Raw genomic sequence first — 24,418 nt, forward strand, 5'->3', positions numbered from 1 at the left:
GATGAAGCCTTATGAGATTTGAGCTATATGGGAGACATTGACTATTATCCTATGAAAAATCATCCAAACTTGAAATGATTATGGTGTTTGGGATTGGGATTGGGATTGAATTGGGATAATATCAGCTATCCATTGCAATTATAATTACATGCAAATTTTCACAAAAATATGTATTTTTCCTGTATTTTGTAAATTCACTGATTCTCGAAAAAATACTCAATACTATTGTTATTGCAATACGGGAATTTTTCAAACATTTCGAAAGCTATAAAGACAAATTTTGAAAATACTCAAAAATTTCTCAAAACTTTGTATTTTCGAAAAAGTACTGAAAATTTCTGTTTTTTACAATATGGGTATCAAAATATCGGTATTTTTTTATACATTTCTTAAGTTTAAACACGGATGATTCTGGGTTCGATTCCCATCTGCTGCAACCTTCCATCGGATGAGGAAGTAAAATATCGGTCCCGGCCTTGGTTGTTAGGCCGTTAAGTCATTCCAGGTGTAGGAGTCGTCTCCATGCCATAAGTACAAACAACACACAAAACCAAGCCTACTCCGGTGGAATCGCTGGCGGCGGTTGGACTCGCAATCCGAAGGTCGTCAGTTCAAACACTGGGGTGGAAGGTTCTTTGGAGTAGAAGGAGGTTTGGGTGCTCTCCCCATTCAAGCCTTCGGACTCCTAGGTTCGAGCAGAAACTTGCAATAGAGACCACAAAAGACCCGGGGTCGTTAATGTGGATGGTTTGATTTTGAAGTTTAAACACAATTTTTGAAAATAATTATATTTTTCACAAAACTACGTATTTTCGAAAAAGTACCTAAAATTTAAGATTTTTACAATTTGGGTATCAAGTGATCGGGATTTTTTCTTACATTTTAAAAGTAGTTATATTTCTAGTGAAATATGATGAAATATATGTTATTGTTGTTAAAAAACTCAAAGTTTTCACAAAATTACTAATTTTTGTTAAAAATATTTCAAATTTCATTTTTTTAGGATATGGATATCAAATGATTGGGAATTTTCAAAACATTTCAAATGTTATAACACAAATTTTAGAAAATACTTTTAAAAAAATACTTACAAAACTATGTGTTTTTGAAAATGTACTAAAAATCTCAGTTTTTTTTCAATTTGGGTATCAAATGATCAAATCATACCATCCGATAGTAATAATATTTTGTGAAATATTCGCAATTTTCACAAAACTACGTATTTTCGAAAATAATTTTCAACATTCCACAAAAATATTATTACTATTTGAATTTATGGAAAGCCCTCATTTGATATCCATATTGTTATTTTTTTCGTGGAACTTATGACAACTTATAACATTTCACATAAAAATATCATTTTTTGAAATGTTTGATGAATTTCCGATAGTTTGATAGCAATATTGTAAAAAACTGAAATTAAAACTTTTTCAAAAATACGTAGTTTTGTAAAAAAAATATGTATTTAAAAAAATGTGTTATAACATTAGAAATGTTTGAAAAAATCCCGAGCATTTGATACCCATATTGCAATTACAATAATTTTGATATTTTTTAGTTAAAAAATGCATTTTCAAAATACTGGCAAAATACGTATTTTTTGCATCCCCCATATGCGGTGCTAAACCGGGGCATGACTGTATTTTGTGAACAATTTTGAGTATTTTTACTTTAAACTTACTACAATTTCTGAAAATATATTCATAGTAAAAGCATGGAATTATATGATATCTAAACTATTCCAAAGCATAGACTTAGAAATCAAGATTTGTTCCTCATCATGCTCAAAAATAAATCATCATTTACCCAAAAAAAAAGTTTGTTTTTGGGCTTCATTTTTTTTATTTTTTTTATGCAAAAAAGGCTAGTTAATAAACAATTGTAACCAAATCAACGAAGAAAAAAAAACCACATTTCAAGAAAACTTCTCTGTTTTGATCATCCCCACCACCTCCACTTTTCCGCAGAGCCTGCTCCCGCAGTTAATGCGACCCACGAAATGGGTTTTCTGTTTTGTGTTTCTCTGTTTTCTACTGTTTGACTCTGGTGCGGTTTGGCGGCGCGCTAGAGCAATTGAACTTTAACACCGTCGAAAATTGGACTCATTTGCAGTAGTTTCGCTAGATTGTGGGTTGAGAGACTCGCCAAATGTGAGGAGGAGGGGGAAGGGATACACGGCAAAATTAGTTGTTCGAAATGTTTGTGAGGAAATTGGAATGTTAAGGGGAGTGGCATTTGTTTTGTGGAGGAGTCTTCTTTTCTGCGCTGTATTTTTCGTTTTTGGTGGTACAAAATTGATAAAATGTGACAGTAATTGTGAGGTTGGAAATGGCAGTGTTGCAAAATCAAGCGTCACAACAAGTTTCTCCAAGCACAAACAACCCAATCACAGCCATCATCATCGTGCCGTCACCGCCGGTCGACCGGTCGTCTCGTCATCACGGTTCAGGTCATCCCCCAAAACAGGAAGGTTCCGAGATTTATGACCATCCGGCGCCAGCCACCACCGTCATCATCCTCACCGGAGGTCCCGATCTTCTTGGCTTCGCAAATTCAAATTTAATCGTTTGTAAACTATCTCTATAAATCAGACCAAACTTCCGTCCGGGATGCCCTTAACCCTTTGTCCTCCCTCCGAACCCTCCCTCCTGAAGAACAAACTCAACTTATCCAATATTAGTTCGCGTTTCAAATATCCTCCACCCGCCCTCAACTATTCCTTGTTCGAAAGTCGAGCCAACTGAATACGCGATGGCCACCGGGACGATGATGACCTACACCGGAAAAGTTCCAGTGGCACAGTTTGGCCCCGCCGCCGCCGCTTGGCACGGACTAGACGACGACGCCGACGGCTCGTTTTTGGACGACACAAAGTCGGTTCTGTCCACTGACCTGCTTTTTTGTTGAAATTTCGGCGTTGATTACCGTTATCAGGGGGAATTTTGGTTTAAAAAAGGTCTTCATAGAACTTCAAATTTCGATTTGAATATTGAGGCACTCAAAATTTTTTTTAAATAACTTGAGACTAAGTTCAAAGTAACTCCATCCGACAGTCCCCCCCCCCCCCCAAATTTACCCGCAAGCCGTTCAAAGTGCTCCGTGGACATCGTGTCAGCTGTGTGAAACCTCCCCGGGGCAAAAATTTGGGGTTGGCGGTAGCCCAAGAGGGTCCTCCTGCGCTATTTGCCTATCGATGTCACCTCTTGATAGCGCTTCCGATAAATTCATCCTTGTCCTGTGACCCCGTCCCCCCACCAGCCAGCACTGCCCGGGGGGTCATCGTCGTGACGTGACACATTGCGGAGCGCCGTCGTCGTCAAACGGGTTGAATAGTCGGAGGTGACTCAGCTTTTGTTTGCCTGTTGGTGGTGGCCAGTTTTGGACGCAACTATTTGGGATATTGCCCCGGAGGTTGCTCGTTCTATGGACATGTTTTGGGAACCAGCGCTAGCATTGTGTGATCTTATTTTTGGGACATTTTAGAACAAGTTTTTGGGAAATAATTGCAATTAAGTTGGATGCAGTTTTGTTAATATTTATAGTTGTCATTCTTTTAATAATTACTGCTTAAATATCTATCTACCTTCAAATTATCTTTTAAAATTCCTTTTTAAAGAAAAATTTAAAATGAAATCTATACAGCTTTTTGGTTCTCCACTCTCCCAAAACACTTTAGAAATCATTTCCAATTGAATATTTCATCGCTTCACCACCAATTTCCAACAATCACCCCAGCTTTAAATTACACTTTTATTGCCCGCTCCCATTAGTGCTATCACGGTCGATTGTTCATTGATTCCTAAAATATTGAGCCACCACCTCACCAAATCACCCTCACATGATGCGGTTTTCCCCTCCCCACAATTCTAATCCAATTGAAAGTGATTCCCAACAATTTAACCAAAAAGCCGCCCTCCCTCAAAGCTTCCTTCCGGATTTATCGATTATCGATGCACCGCGCACACACCGTTTCAAAGCGCATCGAATCGTTATTAATTCCCGCCGATTCGATATTAAATTTTGCGAACATTCACAGCACAACTCTCTAACAGAAAACGGTTATTGATAAACCATGGAACACGAAACAGATAAAATTTCATGCTTCATAATTCCATTATTACCACACACTCACTCACACACACACGAGCTAACATATAAATACGTCGCGAGCAGACACATATTTGAAATTTTGCAATAATCTCGTTCCTTTTTTTTTGTTCCGTTCCGGGAGGCTCGCCATTTTCCTGTTGTTTTTCCTGCGCTTTTCCGGTGTTGGTTCGATCGAGCAAAACTTTGTCAGCTTCCGATCGGTTTTGGCTCGGCACATTTTGAAATCGTTATTTTTAAGTGCTAGTGAAATGCTGGTTTAGGGGCGGGTTAGTTGTTTTCAATGTTTATAATTAATTTAAAAAATAATTTTGAGCGGCTTTACAATTATTTAAGTCTTCCTCAATTATTTCCTCAATTTGAATCACACAAAAAAGATGTAAATTCACTTTTTTTTAGATAAAATAGATTCAATATTATCACATTTTTCATTGTGTTGCTCAAATGTATTTGTATGCTCCAATTTTTTTTTTCAATTCGGCGTTGTCATGTCGCACTCTGCTGTTTGACGTTCCGAGAAACACGCGTTTAAATGTTTGACCTTGCCCGAGCAGACGGAAATAACTTTGGAATAGCATTTTTTGAAATTGAAAATACTATGACAATGACATTTTATGTTACTTATAACCAAATTTGTTATTCGTCGTTATATTTTGTTTGTTATTAGATTGTTACTGTAATAACAGACTATTAACATTTTAAGTTATTCTTCGAACAAATCTTTGTTAGTCCCGAGTTCTAGTTACAAATGTTTACGCTAGTTGGGCATCTACGTGTGTCGTACGCGTTCTGACCTGAAATCACATGGGTTAGTTGTCGCACTTACTGCAATTTTCGGGGTTTGTCAAGATAGCGCGACAAAATTTAAATTTCTCTTATACAAATAGTGACAACAATGTATGGCGTTTTTCGTTTTTGCCTTCCTCACCTTACTGAGGAAAGGCTATAAAATCACTCGAAAACTGAACTTCTCAATTAGACCTCATAGACCCACCTTCATGTATACCTATCGACTCAGAATCGAATTCTGAGCAAATGTCTGTGTGTGTGTGTGTGTGTAGGGATGTGGGTCTGTGCACCAAAAAATATGCACTCGATTATCTCAGCACTGGCTTAACCGATTTGGACCGTTTTGGTCTCATTCGATTCGTCTTGGGGTCCCATAAGTCCCTATTGAAAATTATGAAGTTTAGTAAAGTACTTCAAAAGTTATGCTAAAAAAACGTTTTTGAATAAAGTCCGGAAGATTGAAAAAATGATGGTTTTTGTAAGAAACCCCAGCATGTTATACATTTTTAGAAAGGTATTTAAAAGACCTTTCCAACGCGACCAACACATTGAAGATCTGACAACCCTATCAAAAGTTATTAGCAATTAAGTGTTATTTATGCACTTTTTGGAAGCCGGATCTCAGATATCACGATGAAAACGTTGTCCGGATCTATCATGCAACCCGTTGTTGAACAGGTAATCAAAAGACCTTTCCAACGCGTCCAAAACATTGATGATCTGACAACCCTATCAAAAGTTATAAGCACTTAAGAGTTATTTATACACTTTTTGGAGGCTAGTTCTCAGATATTTAGATGAAAACGTATTCCAAATATATCATGCGACCTATCTTTGGATAGGTAATTTAAAGACCTTCCCACGAGTGTCTATTTTGGATAGCATTACCCTTTGAATGAGAGGAAGGCACCAACCACCTAAGGGTGGATTAAGTAACGTTTTTTTTAGCAAATCACACATAACAAAGCTAAAAATATACAGCTTGAATGTTTGCATGTTGATTGGATCACGTAATTAACAAAAAAATGTTGGAATCAACAATTTCAATAACTTCTTGTAGATTGTGTATGAACTTGAGGTGAAATAAATAAATAGTTCAAAATTAGCTAAAAATTATAACAAATAGTTTGTTTATTGAAATATAAATGTTTGATATCAATTAAACCAATTTTGTAGCATGAATCATTTGTTCTCAAAAAAAACTGTTGCATTAGAAAATATATTTCTAACTCTGTTTCAATTACACTTAAACATGCAACTTAAAAATTAATTAAAACAGTGCAGTTCGTATTCTGATTTGATTTTTTTAAATAAAAAAAAATATAAACTCTTTGAGAGCATTGAAATAATATTATTTATAAACGCTTTTTTTTTCAAAAATATAGCAAAAAAAACATACTTGATAATTATTTCTTGAGGAGTTTTGAACATATCGCTACCATGCTCACCCGTTCATATCTTATTCGTATTTCTCATTTTGAAAAATCAAACATGCAGTAAAAAAAATGAACTTTGGAAGGTTGTTTTTTTTTTGTTGTTGTTGAATAAACTGCTTTATTACCTATTTCGATGTAGTTTTAACTAAATTCAGGTGGAAAAAGTGCAATTTCACAAAAATGAGAATTTAGATGTATTTTGAGAGGCAATATAACATTATTTGAAATCTCTTCTTATTCCTAGGTGAAATTAATGTCTTCAGCAAAGTTATGTATTATGATCAGAACTTTCCAGAATAAAAAAAAATCTTTAGAAAAAATTATGAAAAAAAGTTTATTCAGAAAAAATATTCCAACAAACTTAACAAACCTTTTTCATAGGGCGACAATTTTAACCGGATGAATGAATAAAAATGATTCTTTAAAATTGCGTATATACTTTGTTTTTTTTTTTAAGTCATTGATAAAAAATGTTTTCAATCATAAAGTGCTTCAGTTAAACTGCTACTCCAGCCTACAATTAACAAAGTTTTAAAGTCGATCAGTTAAACTTGAAAAACATAGTCTGGTGGTATCGCTTAAGATTTTCTAAAATTTTAATTTTTTCGTCACCCTACTGTAATCACAAAAAATGTGTAAATTTGGAGGTTGTAAAATTGTATGATTAAATATTTCCCCTTTTAAATTCTATATTACCTAAATTAAGATTGAAAAAGTGAAACTTCACTGAAAAAAATGTTATGTTACCATTATTTTTCAAACAGCGTTTTTTTATTTGAAAAAAATAAATTAAATTTAGGCTTTAGGGGTAATTCTCTACCAACTCACACGAAATCGGGAAAAGTTGCCCCGACCCCTCTTCGATTTGCGTGAAACTTTGTCCTAAGGGGTAACTTTTGTCCCTGATCACGAATTCGAGGTCCGTTTTTTGATATCTCGTGACGGAGGGGCGGTACGACCCCTTCCATTTTTGAACATGCGAAAAAAGAGGTGTTTTTTAATAATTTGCAGCCTGAAACGGTGATGAGATAGAAATTTGGTGTCAAAGGGACTTTTATGTAAAATTAGACGCCCGATTTGATGGCGTACTCAGAATTCCGAAAAAACGTATTTTTCATCGAAAAAAACACTAAAAAAGTTTTAAAAATTCTCCCATTTTCCGTTACTCGACTGTAAAAAATTTTGGAACATGTCATTTTATGGGAAATTTAATGTACTTTTCGAATCTACATTGTCCCAGAAGGGTCATTTTTTCATTTAGAACAAAATTTTTCATTTTAAAATTTCGTGTTTTTTCTAACTTTGCAGGGTTGTTTTTTAGAGTGTAACAATGTTGTACAAAGTTGTAGAGCAGACAATTACAAAAATTTTGATATATAGACATAAGGGGTTTGCTTATAAACATCACAAGTTATCGCGATTTTACGAAAAAAAGTTTTGAAAAAGTTACTTTTTGCGTTTCTCTTTGTTTCGTCGTCCGTGTCTGTCGCGGGTGACCATGAACGGCCATGATCGATGACGACCAACTTTTTTAAAACTTTTTTTCGTAAAATCGTGATAACTTGTGATGTTTATAAGCAAACCCCTTATGTATATATATCAAAAATTTTGTAATTGTCTGCTCTACAACTTTGTAAAACATTGTTACACTCTAAAAAATAACCCTGCAAAGTTAGAAAAAACACGAAATTTTAAAATGAAAAATTTTGTTCTAAATGAAAAAATGACCCTTCTGGGACAATGTAGATTCGAAAAGTACATTAAATTTCCCATAAAATGACATGTTCCAAAATTTTTTACAGTCGAGTAACGGAAAATGGGAGAATTTTTAAAACTTTTTTAGTGTTTTTTTCGATGAAAAATACGTTTTTTCGGAATTCTGAGTACGCCATCAAATCGGGCGTCTAATTTTACATAAAAGTCCCTTTGACACCAAATTTCTATCTCATCACCGTTTCAGGCTGCAAATTATTGAAAAACACCTCTTTTTTCGCATGTTCAAAAATGGAAGGGGTCGTACCGCCCCTCCGTCACGAGATATCAAAAAACGGACCTCGGATTCGTGATCAGGGACAAAAGTTACCCCTTAGGACAAAGTTTCACGCAAATCGAAGAGGGGTCGGGGCAACTGCTGTGTGAGTTGGCGGAGAATTACCCTTAGTTCAAATCTGAACAATTTATGTTTACAGTTATGTTGTCTTAAAAAGAATGGTGCATAAATTTTCATTAAATCATTTTTCTCAGCAATAATTTAAAAAAGGCACAGCTGTTACATCGCCAAAACAGCACAACCCACCCTACCCCCTATAATGTTGCATTTTAAAGCCGATTTAATTCATTTTCATTTTCCGCGGCCCAGCGGTAATTATTCGCGCGTGGTAGTTTTGAATGAAACCGAAAAGTGCGCGCGTCCCTTTTCCCCTCACGAATTGTACTGACAGGGCTGCTGGCACAATTTTCAATCACATGCATGAATTATTGAACGGTTTTCCGCGCCAAATTGTATCGATTCCTGCGAGCAGTGGCAAAAATTTAATCTTCTTAACAGATTTTATATGTTTGCCTCCACTCATCGTTATTTTTTCTTGTCTCCCTTTTTTCACAGAACGACACCATGCGGGTGATATTTATGTACTCGCGCGAAAAGCCGGCCAAGGGGTCGACCCTGCCGGGGACGCTCCCGGGGCCACTGGAGGCGTTCAAGGGGTCACGGTCGGTGTTTCTGACGCAGCGCACCAACCAGCACGCGCTGCCCAACTCGGCCAGCCTGGGCATCCTGGAGCTGCGCAACGAGGACGTCGAGCTGCCCGAGAGCGACGAGAGTCTGTACTGGTGCAAGATCTTCAAGCTGGACGACTTCCACCAGAAGCATCACCTCGTGAGGGTGAGTAGCGACATTTAAGTTTTATAAATTAACTGTGTTTTTTTAATTAAATGACAAGCTTAACATATAGGAGCAAACATTGAATAAAATTTAAAAATTATTTAATTTTCATCGACAAATTCAGTTTAATATTATTTGATAATTATTTTCCTATTCCTATTTCCGACCCACGTAGCCCATTGGTAACGCTTCCGCCTCGTAAGAGGTATATCGGATTTCAAATCTCGGCACAGACCAACACAACTGGTGTTCGTTTCCCCTCTGGATTCGATTGCTTTGTAATGGGTCTTCATGGGTTATGGGAATAAATACTTTAAATGATTGTCAAACAGTAGGTCGATGATTGCTTAACAAATTTATAGAACCTCGAGAAACATCTGATTTGTAAAAAATGATAAAAAATTGGCATGTTTATAGATTTTGTGGAAAAAAAAGTTGTAATTTTGCACCAACTGGTAAAACTTTCATGAGTTTCACAATTTTTTCAAGATAAAATTACTGAAAAAGGGGGTATATTAAACCAACCAAATTTTCAATCTTCCAAAATGAAACTTTTTTCTGTGTTCAAGAAGGGTACAATCGACATATCGATGCTTCAATGCTATCTTGTCCTAAGCCTGCTGGTTTTCCATAAGAAAGCTCAGAGGCATTGATATTTTATTTCATTTTGGTGCAAAACTTCGTAAAATTGAGCTAAATTCAAAGCATTTTAGAGTGATGTGCATTTTTCTTTTGAATTTATTGACGGTTAAACTTCCACTAAGTTTGTTAATCGATAACATTATCGTCGTATCTAACGATAACGATAATGGTTATCGTTATCGTAATTTCGGTGATTTTTTCGGCGATTCTCTTATCGCCAATATCGGACGCTAACTCATTTTTAAAATCTTTCTTAAATCGACTTTATTTAATCATATCAAGTAAAATTTTCGATACTTTCACTAACTATAAATTTAATTAAACGTAGTAAGTTTCAAAATGAAAACACTCAAAATTTTAGATAAAATACCGTATTTTTTTCGAAAGTACTAAAGTTTTCATAATTTGCATTGTGGGTATCAAACGAAGCGAATTTTTATATGCTCCTTCACTTTATTTGAGTTTTTTTTTAAATATCACATTTTCAAATTTTGCAATATGAGTTTCAAACGAAGCGATATTTTGTATGCTTTTTCACTTTATATGATTTTTTTTGAAAATTAAATGAAAAGAATCAATTCCATAAAATCAAAACATTATTTAAAATAAAAAAAAAAAACGCTAAAATTTTCTTAATAGGCAAAATATATAATAAAAAATAATATCAAAAGATGCGAAATTTGGTAAGCTTTTTCACTTCAATAGAATTTGTTTTTTTAATTACTTATCTAAGCAAAATACCGTATTTTTTTGAAAGCACTCAAATATTTAAAATTGTCAATACCTGGACAGACGGTAATACCAAAATTCATGCCTATTGAAATGATACAAATACTGTTAAAATAACAGAAATTGTTATGGAATCTTCTTGAAAAATCCATTTTTGCATAATGGTATAATAACAGTTTATGTTATCATAACAAAATTTGTTATTGTTCTGATATTGGTTGAAATCCAAAGAATATCTCCAAATGTTATTGGGATGATCGGATTAGTTGTTAAAATAACAGAAAATAATAACAAAGATTTATTCGAAGAATAACTAAAAATGTTATTAGTCTGTTATCACAATAACAATACAATAACAAAAAAATCATAACGACGAATAACAAATCTTGTTATAAATAACTTAAAATGTTGTTAGCTTAGTATTTTCAAATAACAAAAAAAATATTCCCATGTTATTTCCGTCTGCTCGGGTATGGGTATCAAACAAGGCTTAATTTTGCATGGTTTTTTACTTTATAAAAGTTGTTTTTTTTTGGAAAATGACAAAAAAATTAAAACATTATTTCAAAAAAGTTTGTAAGTTTTTGTATCAATTCTCAAGTAGCATTTTAGGCTTCATCAAAGCTGTCACAACCGCAAGAAAACCTATCAGCCAAAATCAACATTAAAACCACATAGTCGTAACAAACTTCCCACAACCTCGATAAACCCCACTTAAAATCCAAAAGGATTTCCGCAAAAGGTTTTTGCGGCCTATTTATAAAACCCACATAGGAGTTTAAGGCGTTACAACTGAATCCTAACAATCTCCTTAAAATCTTGATAAAACCTTTGTTAAAACCTTGATAGAAGTTAGGGAAACATGACATTTCATATGTCTTCATGCGTCTTATGACAAACAGATTCCATTCTGGGAATTCTGGCAAAATATAAGTCTTCGTCTTACCAAATGAAATATTGGAGATGGTTGTTAAAATGAATTTCTGTGGCTATGCTTAAGATGTCAGAAATGTATCATAATTGTTTGTTTTCATCGAATTTTAATCAAATTTATGCTTTTTTCATTATTTTCTGCCAAGATGGCGGTCAATCATATTCCATCAGACCACGCGTTTATTACCATATTTAAGCATTGCTATTTGGTTTTAAGTGAGCTTTCTGCATGCCTAATGGGACTTGACAGCGACAACACCCTTGGTTTTAATGAAGCATGCGATAGAACCGATTGGCATGGCATTGCCATCTAGTTTTCAAGCCATTATTAAGACTTTCATAAAACCTTATTGAAAGCCAGTCGGCTGTAATTTTCACCAGGTTTTATGTCCGAGGCATAAAACCTTGTTAGAACCTTTTAATTAGCTCTTGCATTTTGGTTGTGGTGAATGCCCAAATAAAACTATTAAGCAATCAAGATGCTACCATAAAACTTCAATAAATCTAGGTGGTGGCTAATTCTTTTAAAAATGTAACTTGGGTTCTGTGTAATCAAATAAAAATTGCTCTCTGAAATAAAAATCTGGATTAAGATTCGAACAAGAAGTTTCTTGAAAAGTTTTTTTTAATGATATTTTGTTCTAAATTCAAACATTTTCATATTTTGTTACATTTTCTTCAACACTTTTTATTCTTTTCTTGTTTATTTTTCTAAAATGTTTAATGAGAAACTTTTCCAAATAATTTATTCATGTTTCTGTATTTTTGAGTTTTTCTGTTATTTCAAACATTTCTTCAAATAGTTTCAAAAGCTTAAACTCAAGCATATTTTGTTGTAGGGTTAGTCCATAGTAATGAGATTGTTTAAAAAAAAAATAAAAAATAAAAATTTATTTTCAGATTGTAGGATATTTAAAAAATAGTGTCATAATTTTATTATAAAAAAGTGTATTCAAAGTTCATGTTCTTTTTGGATCTGCGGTCTTGAATTTGTTTTTCTTTTTTTTATATTTAAGTCTCGCTTTTCTGGATAATTGCAAAATGTTTGTTATTTAATTTATTGTGATTAATTTACAAACAATTTTAAAAGCTTTTTCTTTGATCATTTAAGATTGCAAAACAAATTGTGCCTTTAATTTTTTTAAAAAAAAGGTTGGGTTTTTTGCAAGTTTCAATGCAAATGTCATTTAAAAAAATGCCACTGATTTCTTGGAAAAAAAAAATTGTAGGAGAAAGAAAAGACAAAAAATAAAAATTAATTGTGTTGGCATTATGAAATAATGGTATTTCGAAACACTCAAACATTTTAAGCCTTTCAAAAATTATAATTTTTCAGTTTGAAAAATTAAGTGAAAGATTTACCTTACACTTTCATCATTTATTTAAAATTCAAAACAATTGTACAGTATGTAAAAAAAGTATTTACACCCCTTGGGCACTATGCACATTTTGTTATGAAACATGTAAAAAATTTAAAGTTTGACAGGAACCTAGCACTACGTTTTGTTCAGAAACTCATGCCAAACATTTTGCTACAAAAAGCTCATGAAAAGATGATTTCTATATAAAGTTATATAACAAATATTATTACGAAAATAAAAACGGTGCAAAAAAAGTTTGTACACCTTTCGAAAAATTAACATAAATAATGTTATTTGTTGACAAATCACCATAAATCCAGTCTCCCAACTCCAAATAGGCATCCTTGACTGATTAAAAAAATAATTTGAATTGAATATAAAGTTTACTAACTACTTAGTATAAAAGTTTATATAACTCTGGAAATTCTGTATAAAACTTATCTAAACTTAATTTTGCAAACTTTTAATTCAACTAAATGTCAATATATTACCATAGAATTGCTAAATAAACATTTTGGAGTGGGTATAACACCGTTTTGGGGGTATTTGTATCGATAGAATAGATTTTTCGTTGGAATTTCGTACCAACCCGGAATTACGTCGTAGGAAAATCCGCCGGCATCCAAACCGGTCCACGATTCACAAATCAACCTATGTGGAATCGGAAAGGGCATAAAATTTCCGATCTTTTGATACCCATACATCTAGGTTTTCTTTAAAACCTACGTTTTTAAATACCTGGGCAAAAAGTAAGTTTGATCCACGAGAACAAAAATTACGAAATTCCATACATTTTTGGAAGGTTGCTCAAACGAAACCATAACAACGTTTTTGCTTAGGTATTTAAAAACGTGGGTTTTATAGAAAACCTGGATGTATGGGTATCAAAAGATCGGAAATTTTATGCCCTTTCTGATGCCTAATAGGTTGACTTAAGAATTGTGGACCGGTTCAGATGCCGGCGGATTTTCCGACGACGTAATTCCGGGTTGGTACGAAATTCTAACAAAAAATCTGTTCTATCGATACAAATACCCCCAAAACGGTGTTATACCCACTCCAAAATGTTTATTTAGCAATTCTATGGTAATATATTGACATTTATTTGAATTAAAAGTTTGCAAAATTAAGTTTAGATAAGTTTTATATAGAATTTACAGAGTTATATAAACTTTTATACTAAGTAGTTAGTAAACTTTATATTCAATCCAAATTATTTTTTTAATCAGTCAAGGATGCCTATTTGGAGTTGGGAGACTGGATTTATGGTGATTTGTCAACAAATAACATTATTTATGTTAATTTTTCGAAAGGTGTACAAACTTTTTGTGCACCTTTTTTATTTTCGTAATAGTATTTGTTATATAACTTTTTATAGAAATCATCTTTTCATGAGCTTTTTGTAGCAAAATGTTTGGCATGAGTTTCTGAACAAAACGTGGTACTAGGTTCCTGTCAAACTTTAATTTTTTTACATGTTTCATCACAAAATGTGCATAACGCCCAAGGGTGTACATTCTTTTTTTACATACTGTATATTCAAATTTAAATATCGCATTCTATCATTAAAATGATAAACGGTATGCGTCAAATCCAAATTTAGATTAAAGGATTGGTAAACATATTACAAATGTTTTGATAACGATAAAAAGTCAAAAAATTTTTTTGAATATCAGTAGTTTCCGTATAATTATAAAAAAAACTAGCCCAGAAACTTTCACCATAAAAAAACATTATCACACATATGTTCCAGTCAGTTCCTTCAGCCCACTTTTAGCCTGGCAGAGCAGCGGCAGCACTTTTCTCCACGTGACAACTTTTTCCGGTGTAGTTATCCAGGGTGCAAAAAACTGATGCTTCATCTTGTTTCCAGGCCACCACCAGCAGGGAGATAAATATGTTGGCTTGGAAGGCATCTTTTTTTCTGTTTGGTAGGGAAAACTCTTTGCTTGATTTTTTCTCCCCACAACCTTCGAATCGAAGAGAGAGAGAGAGAACGAGTGCGGAAAATTTATTTATAATGTGTATAAATTTGATAGTGACAGAGACGGAATGGATGTGTATACTTCCAATTTCCGCCGTCATTACGGTGATATATGATGCTCGGAGATTCTTCTTCGCCACCAACGAACGGAAAAAGGGAAAATGCACCTTGTGGAAAGTGGGTGGGGGGAAGGTGGAAAAGTGTCGAAGATAAAAATGGCGCCCGCTTGAGATGTGCGAGCATTTCCACAAAAGTGTCTGTTTGTGGGGGAGTGAATTTTGCTTCTTTCGAGAAGCAGAAATAAGATGAAGAGGGCGGAAATATCAGCCCTGGGAAAGAAAAATGGTTCAGATTTGTGTGGCGCGGTTGGAGCGTAAAAAGGTAGCAGCGAACGATAAGAAAGTTGTAAAAATTTCATTTCCTTTGGCCCAGAATGAGGGCCCCGGCACCGAAGACAGTCGCCGAGGAGATGTCTACGGTTGAAATTGATTTTAGATTATCGGGGGCAAAATTCCAGCAATGGAAAAGACAGCGAACGAGCTCCAATCGATATCGCGGTTAGTGGTTTTCCCTCGATAACTCATTCTGAAAGTGGCTGCTGAAAATGAGAAGAAAAAAATCGAAAAGATTTACCCATAAAACTAGCACTTTTTTTACTGCTCGAAAGTGGCAGTAAAAAATGCAAATTGCTCTGGCCAGCCAGGCCAAATCGGAGGATATTAAGCCAATATACACGGAAATGGGTGAACATTTTTCAGTTGGTCTCTTTTTTTTGCCAATCTGTGGTAGTGGTGGTGGTTGTGGCAGTCAACAAACCTACATTATTGCATTCGATTTCGATTTCATTTCCGGGGTCATTCATTGCAAATGGGCAGCCGTTTTGGGTTTGGCGAAAGGCTGTTTAACATTATTTTTTTTGGCAGAAAATTACACAGAAAAAAATCAATTCCCGTAATCGTGAATTAAGTTCACGAATGTGAGATCCACGAAGGAATTTATTCATGAGTATGGTGCATTTGCACCATAAACGTGAATATATTCCTTCGTGGTTCTCATAATCACGGTTTCGAGAATTGATTTTTTTCTGTGTATTGCAGGATCAGTTTTGTTTTATGTGTAAATTAACTTTTTAAATTAAAATTTTAGGGTTTTCTTAGTAATCGTACCAATATCATTAAAATTTATTTCAAGTTCCTTAAAATTAATAACAGATTAAAAATATTTTTTCAAAACTTGTTTTCAGCCATTTTTTTTTTTTTTTTTTTTTGCAGGTGACGAATAATTCAATAATCTCAATTCTACCTTTCTCTTTAAAATATACTTAAAATAATTGGAAAAATTTATATTTATTCTTACTAACTAAATGCAATTTCAAATTTATTTAGTCCTTGGTTCTGAAAATTGGTTAGATTTTTTTTGTTGGATTTAAGCTTTTATTTGTTTTTTTTTTTCATAAAATTAAAAAATCTGAAAAATCTTGTAAATTTATCAGCTATTTTTAATCATAAATATTTCTAGCAAGGTTGTTAATCGATAATATTATCTTCTGACGATGAAGCAAATGGTTTTCGTTATCGTCGGTTATCGTTATCGTTATTTAGATAATTCTATCGGCGACAATCTTATCGCCGATAATGGACGATAACTGATTTTTAAAATCTTTCTAAAATCTCTTAATTCAACCATATCATGTTTAATATTCAATGTTTTCTCTTAGAATTGATTTTTTCAAAATGGAAAAATAATGTACTTACAATTATTTACAAAATATTGTATTTTTTAAAGCAAAATTGTGTTACTTTTTCAATTTATTGAAGTTTTTTTTGGAAAAATTCTAATATTTTCACAATTTTCCGTATTTTTTTAGAAAACACTTAAATTTTCATAATTTGCAAAATGAGTATCAAAGGAAGCAAAATTTTGCATGCTTTTCACTTTATTAGAGTTTTTTTTAATACCAAAATTTTCACAAATTACCCTATTTTTTCGAAAATACTCGACTTTCAAAATATGCAATATGAGTATCAAACAAAGCAAAATGTAGTATGCTATTTCAATTTGTAATAGTTTTTTTAAATACTTATATTTTCACAAATTACCGTATTTTTTTGACAATACTCGAATTTTCAAAATTTGCAATATAGGTATCAAACGAAGCGAAAATTGTATGCTTTTTTCACTTTATCAGATTTTTTTGTTGAAAATACTAAAACTTTCACATATGAACGTATTTTTTTTTTCGAAAATACCGATATTTTCAAAATTTGTCATATGGGTATCAAACAAAGCAAAATTGTGCATACTTTTCACTTTATTAGAGTTTATTTTGAATTCTAAAATTTTTAAAATTTACTGTTTTTTTTACCAAATTACTCAAATTTTGAAAATATGCAATATGGGTATCAAACTTAGTGAAATTTCTTTATAAGAATTTTTTTTTTAAAATACTAAAAGTTTCTCAAAATACCATATTTCTACGAAAATACTCAAAATTTAAAAATTTTCATTATGGGTATCAAGCAAAGCGAAATTTTGTTCACTTTTCGCTTTATTAGAGTTTTTTATGTAAAATACTAAAATTTTCTTAAAATACTATATTTTTACGGAAATACTCAAATTTTCGAAATTTTCATGATGGGTATCAAACGAAGCGAAATTTTATTCACTTTTTCGCTTTATTAGAGTTTTTTTGTAATATACTTTTTTTCACAAAATATTGTTTGGAAAATTTAATTTTTTATGTGATGATTAGATCTTGATTGATTTTTTTTACATTATTGTTGCTGTTTTAACAATTGAAGCTAGAAGATGCTTTCAGATATGTTTGATATTAAAATTATAAATGATTTTATTTATTCAAATTTCAAATTTTTAATCGAAGACTACATTTTTAGTTTAACTCAGAAGATTCATGATCGGAATTGAAAAATAAAAATAAAAAAAAATATAACTTTGCTAGAGAATTTCATAGGAAAAAAAAACCTTAAAATGCAAATTTTGTTACAACTTGCGAATTTTTTGTCCTGCTAAAACGTGAAGACTTCCATCATTGCCATGATTTTTCGTTCAAAGATATAAATTTTGCGTCACTATCAATATTTTGACAAAATTTCTTCTAAAAGTTGCAAATATTTAAAATAGTTTTTTTTTTTGAAAATACTTATATTTTCACAAATTACCGTATTTTTTTGACAATACTCAAATTTTCAAAATTTTCAATAAAGGTATCAAACGAAGCGAAAATTGTATGCTTTTTACAATTTATTAGATTTTTTTTTAAGATACTAAAACATTCACAAATTAACTTATTTTTTCGAAAATACTGATAATTTCAAAATTTGCCATATGGGTATCAAACGAAGCAAAATTTTGCATGCTTTTCACTTTATTAGAGTTTATTTTGAATTCTAAAATTTTTAAAATTTACCGTTTTTTTACCAAATAACTCAAATTTTGAAAATATGCAATATGGGTATCAAACTTAGTGAAATTTCTTTATAAGAATTTTTTTTTTGAAAATACTAAAAGTTTCTCAAAATACCATATTTCTACGGAAATACTCAAAATTTAAAAATTTTCATTATGGGTATCAAGCAAAGCGAAATTTTGTTCACTTTTCGCTTTATTAGAGTTTTTTTATGTAAAATACTAAAATTTTCTTAAAATACTATATTTTTACGGAAATACTCAAATTTTCGAAATTTTCATTATGGGTATCAAACGAAGCGAAATTTTATTCACTTTTTCGCTTTATTAGAGTTTTTTTGTAATATACTTTTTTCACAAAATATTGTTTGGAAAATTTAATTTTTTATGTGGTGATTAGATCTTGATTGATTTTTTTTACATTATTGTTGCTGTTTTAACAATTGAAGCTAGAAGATGCTTTCAGATATGTTTGATATTAAAATTATAAATGATTTTATTTATTCAAATTTCAAATTTTTAATCGAAGACTACATTTTTAGTTAAACTCAGAAGATTCATGATCGGAATTGAAAAATAAAAATAAAAAAAATATAACTTTGCTAGAGAATTTCATAGGAAAAAAAAACCTTAAAATGCAAATTTTGTTACAACTTGCGAATTTTTTGTCCTGCTAAAACGTGAAGACTTCCATCATTGCCATGATTTTTCGTTCAAAGATATAAATTTTGCGTCGCTATCAATATTTTGACAAAATTCCTTCTACAAGTTGTTTAGAATAGTGCCCTACACATGCTGATTCCTTTTGGTAACGATTATCCCATTCCTTGCAAAGTTATGGAAATCGTCAGTAATCAATGATTGCCAACTAGGAAGTCAATGATTGTACCACAAAATTATATAAATTTTGAAGCACAATTGATTTAGATCAAATTTTTTTTCAGTGACTTCAAGAAGGCAACAACCGGCACATGCTGATTCCTTTTGGTGCAGAAATTCCTTAAATTGAATTCAATACAGAGAATTTTAGAGTGATGATCAATATTCTTCGAAAATGATCAACGGCTTCACCTTAAAGCAAATTTTAAACACATGAATACAAAAACAGTGCAAAAAGAAAAAAAAAATAAAAATTTAAAGCTTTTCCACAATGTTTTCCCACGTGCATTTCAAGTAAACGCTCTCGAACCCAAAGTGTCACACCAAGTTTTGAACTCTTAACTTGTTTTGCCCCAGCAAAAATCTATGTCACCGAGACCAAAAAAAAAATATGCAAATCATAATACTCCAGCTGTGTGTAAGTGTGACAAACAAAAATATTTGCATGATTCAATTGGCAGCGGAGCCATCAGCGTTCACGTTTCCCTTAGCTGGCAGTATTTTTCGGGGAGTGGAAGCAAAGTTGCACACGCACTTAAGCCACCAGCAATCGATAATCTCACGTAACACCGCTGCCCAGGATCAGAATCCCTTCCTTCTCCGGAGGCAAAAGTTCTTCTGCCAGCTCAGACTGTGTGACACAAATAAGTTGTTTACGTCGTCGATGCTAGATTTCCCTGCAGATTTTGTCACGTTTCCATTTCAAACAAATGGCACGGAATTGATTTGGAAATCCAACCGCCCCCACCCCCTGCTCTCTCCCGAAAACGGAACAAATAGAAAGAGAAAAAACTTTCACTTTTCCCCCCTTCCCACCAAACACACCGGGTTGGAGGGGATTTTCCTCGGGTATGCTCCCGGTGCGGGGGAAAAAGGGCGATATGTTTGAATGGATAACTCGTTTGTTTTGATGCGACGTGTTAGCTCCCTGCCATCATCAATATTGGCTGGCAGAGGCATCAGCAAGAGGGGGTCCTCCTTTTTCGCCGAAACATTTTTCAGCTGCTGATCTATCGATGAGACACGGTGGGATGACTTTAAATTGAAAATTGGTCAAAATTAATTAGACTATTAATTATGAAAAGCATATCATTGATTCAAATATATATTGCGTTTTTGTTATGAGAATTATGATCGAATTTTCGAAATGCCAGAATATCTATACAATTTGATGTCATCTGACGCAATGTGGAAAACCTAAAAATCAATTAATTTACTAAATATTTCAAATAATGTTATTTTAAGATTATTTTATTTGCTGTTTGATTTTTCTTTTGTTTAAGAAAGCATCAGTTCTTTACGAAATCGGTATTTTTTCATTAATTTTATTTTTTGTATTTTTTTATCCGGCTGAAACTTTTTTGATGCCTTCGGTATGCCCAAAAAAGCCATTTTGCATCATTAGTTTGTCCATATAATTTTTCATACAAATTTGATATGATATTTGAAATGATATAAGAAAATTCAAAAATCTGTATCTTTTGAAGGAATTTTTTGATCGATTTGGTGTCTTCGGCAAAGCTGTAGGTATGGTATGTAGTGTGAACTACACTGAAAAAAATGATACAAGGTAAAATTTTTTTTGGTGATTTTTTATTTTACTTTTTGTCACTAAAACTTGATTTGCAAAAAACACTATTTTAATTTTTCTTATTTTTTTATATGTTTTAGAGGACATCTAATGCCAACTTTTTAGAAATTTTCAGAATGGGCAAAAAATCGAAATGTTGGTCGCAATTTTTTTTCAATTTCATTTTTCGATTTAAATTTGAATTTGCAATTAAAAAGTACAGTAGAGAAATTTTGATAAAGTGCACCGTTTTCAAGTTATAGCCATTTTTATGTAACTTTTTTCTAAATAGTCGCATTTATTGAATTTTTTAAAAATAGTGCCCATGTTTGCCCACTATTGAAAAAAAAAATATTTTTGAAAAGCTGAGAAAATTTTCTCTATATTTTTCTTATTCGGACTTTGTTGATACGACCCTTAGTTGCTGAGATATTGCCATGACAAGGGTTAAAAACAAGAAAATTGATGTTTTCTACACAGGAAAAAAAGTTGAATTTTGGAATGTTGAAAATTTGGTAGGTTGAATATTACCTCTTTTTTTGAGTAATATTACATAAAAAATGTGTAAAAATGTGAACCTGATAAATATTCATCAAAAACTGGTGAAAATTAATCATTTTCTGGGGTAAAATTAATCATTTTTTTGCCACAAAATCTGTCACCATTTCCTGATGAATATTACCATAATTTTTTTTTCTGTGTAAGTCTCACCCAAACAACTTACCATTTTTTAATGTCGATATCTCAGCAACTAATGGTCCGATTTACAATGTTAAAACATGAAACATTCGTGAAATTTTCCGATCTTTTCGAAAAAAATATTTTCATAAATTTTAAATCAAGACTAACATTTCAAAAAGACCAAACATTCAATTTTTTTTTTGATTTCTCAATTTTTTTTGCGATTTTGCTGATAGTTTTGATTATTTCCATATCATAAATTCAAATGTTTTTGGTTATTTGTAACATTTTGAAGTTTTTGTCATAGTTACGGCCAAAATAAGGTTTGTATTAGTTTAAAATATTGCAAACTTTTGCCATTTCAATCAAAAAATATTTTACAAAACTGAAGATTTTATGATATTTGATAAAATTTATACCACTGACCACAAATTTTCTCCCAAAGTGCGACGTGTGTTTATCATCGCTTTTTCCCAGGAGAAGAAAAAAAAGCTCAACGTTCAACATCTCCATTTATGCAAATTAGCCCATACATGACACACACACACACACACAGACGTCAACGATGATGATGATTGCGATTGGGACACCGGGTTTTGATCAACGGGAAAGAAAGAATCGAAACTGTTTTTTTTTTGGGGATGAGGTTTTTCTCCGGAAAATAGATGAACTGATAGCTATTTACGATTCCAATAAACTAGCGGCAGAGCGCCTTATCTGCTCTCTCTTTTTTTTCGTTTAGTTCTTTTGAATTTCGTCGGCGATGGCTTTATTTTAAAGCATTGACTGAGGAGCTTCCGCCAGAGTGGGAAGTTGGCTGCTGTCAGCAGGGTTGACGATCAATCTTGCCGCTAGTCGGGACACAACGGAGTAGACGGAAGATTCCAATCTCTCGGGAAGACTCTTGGGCTGTGGTGTGAGCGCTCTATTCAGCTGAATGAACAGACTAGATTGAGTAGGAGGTTATCTAGGTTTTTATTAAAGATGGGGTAAAATGAGATTATGTAGTTATGTTCAAGAATTTTCAAATGTTATAATGATGATTAGTTTGATATTCATTATTAAAGTTTTTCTATAAACAAACACACAATATAGCTATTGTGAGCCATTTCACCCAAGCAGCCTTTTTAAAATATCCAAAAAATCTTTACTCTTCTCTTATGCAAATAGTCCAAATAACAAGTTCCCATACACTTTCCCTACCATACAGTAACTTCATTCCTGTTGAGATTATCTACCGCACGTACTCGACGAACTCTTCTGCCTAGATCCATCGGAACTCCATCGGCGAAGACGTACGAGAACGCTCCCGGGCTAAGAAAACTTCCTCCTCGTGGCGAGTGCATCCTTCTCATACGAAAAGCCAGAAACCCGCAAAGACCGACCCTCGGAAAGCCGGAAAGAAAGGATTACAGAAATTTTCTAATTAAATTGAAAGAAAGTCGGAAATATTTACAATCTGCAACCGCAGCCCGGAAGGAGTCCCCGTATGAGCTTAGAGGGTTAGGGTAGAGTTAACAATTCTGAACCTGACATTAGCAACTGATGAAGTCTGTTCAAAGTAGGGTAATCTACCCTTTTCAGAAACCAAGCTGCACAGGATTCGACGAAAAGCCGGAATGATGCCCTGCGGTTTGATATTTTATCAGCTTTCGCATTGCGTTGCAAACGAAAGGACCTCTGCTATAGAGTTCACCGAGGTTAGGTTAGGACGATGTAATGCTGCTATTATTGGAGCTACAGAATGTCTGAAGGGCATGGAAATTTTGAGTTAAAGTTGAACGAAGTAGACTTTTCAAACAAACCCAACCCGGTCAGACGGTAATAACAAAATTCATGCCATTTCAATAACAAATACTGTTAAAATAACAAAAAGTGTTATGGATTCTTCTTGAAAAATCCATTTCTGCATAAGAATTGAATAACAGTTTATGTTATCATAACAAAATTTGTTATTGGTCTGATATTGATTGAAAGCAAAAACAACTTGGGAATAACTTTTTTTGTTATGGAAGAATAACTCCAAATGTTATTGGGATGATCGGATTAGTTGTTAAAATAACAAAAAATAATAACAAAGATTTGTTCGAAGAATAACTAAAAATGTTATTACTTTGTTATTACAATAACAATCCAATAACAAAAAAATCATAACGGCGAATAACAAAAAATGTTATAAATAACATAAACTGTTATTGGCCTAGTATTTTCAAATATCAAATAACGTTATTCCAAAGTTATTACCGTCTGCTCGGGAAGCCATAGACATATAGATATGAAATTCAGGACAATGTATCAAGATTTCCATCGACCTTCAACTACCGTATCCAAGAAAAGTCGAAGATCAAAATTTAGTTTCGACTTCGTCCGGTCAAACCAACCCCAGATTAAAACGATGCATCAGTTCAAATCGAAGGAAATTACGCAAAACTTGCCAAGTTGGAAACTCAAAGATTCCGGACCAGGAAACCCCTTCTTCTGGCATGCACATGGAAAGTGAAATCGCCCGCGGAGCAATACAACTCACTCCCCCCATTACGATCCAAAGTTTGTCTAATGAAGGTCCTCCAAACATTCCCCCCTTCTCAGCCGAAACCGGAACCGAACCGGAAGATCCAGCGGATCCGCTGCAGAGTTGTTCTGGTGCGCTGGAATACGTCCAGTCCGGTTTCGGATGCGTTCGACCGGATCAACACTGTGCTGCACACGTACACACACACACACAAACACTTTTACAAACATCACAAGAATAAATATGTAAGCAGAGATCTGGTAGAGAGTTGCAAACTTGCAAGAGTTGTGATACTCTTACGTACTCTAGCAAGAATCGGTTTGATGTCCCTATGTTGGACCTAACACAAAAATCTTGACTTGGTTTCAACAAACTTTTTAATGAATCGCAAAACAAAATTTAGAAGATGAAGCATAAAACAAACATTTCAACACTTACCCTTCGCACTGCAGGCTAGGCAAGCATGCTGTCAATGCTGGTTTGGT

The 24,418-nt window shown here is 33.0% G+C and overlaps 1 protein-coding gene across 1 annotated transcript in view; it reads left to right on the top strand.

Moving 5' to 3' along the window:
* Positions 1–24,418, top strand: part of LOC120414941 (MOXD1 homolog 2-like) — a 253,539-nt gene that overhangs the window by 153,975 nt on the left and 75,146 nt on the right. The window contains exon 4 of the mRNA XM_039576271.2: positions 8,938–9,216. Within this exon, the coding sequence (XP_039432205.1) occupies positions 8,938–9,216 (279 nt within the window). The remainder of the gene's footprint in view (positions 1–8,937; positions 9,217–24,418) is intronic.

Source organism: Culex pipiens, chromosome 2 (genome assembly GCF_016801865.2).
Source record: "Culex pipiens pallens isolate TS chromosome 2, TS_CPP_V2, whole genome shotgun sequence".
NCBI classification, from domain to species: Eukaryota; Metazoa; Arthropoda; class Insecta; order Diptera; family Culicidae; genus Culex; species Culex pipiens.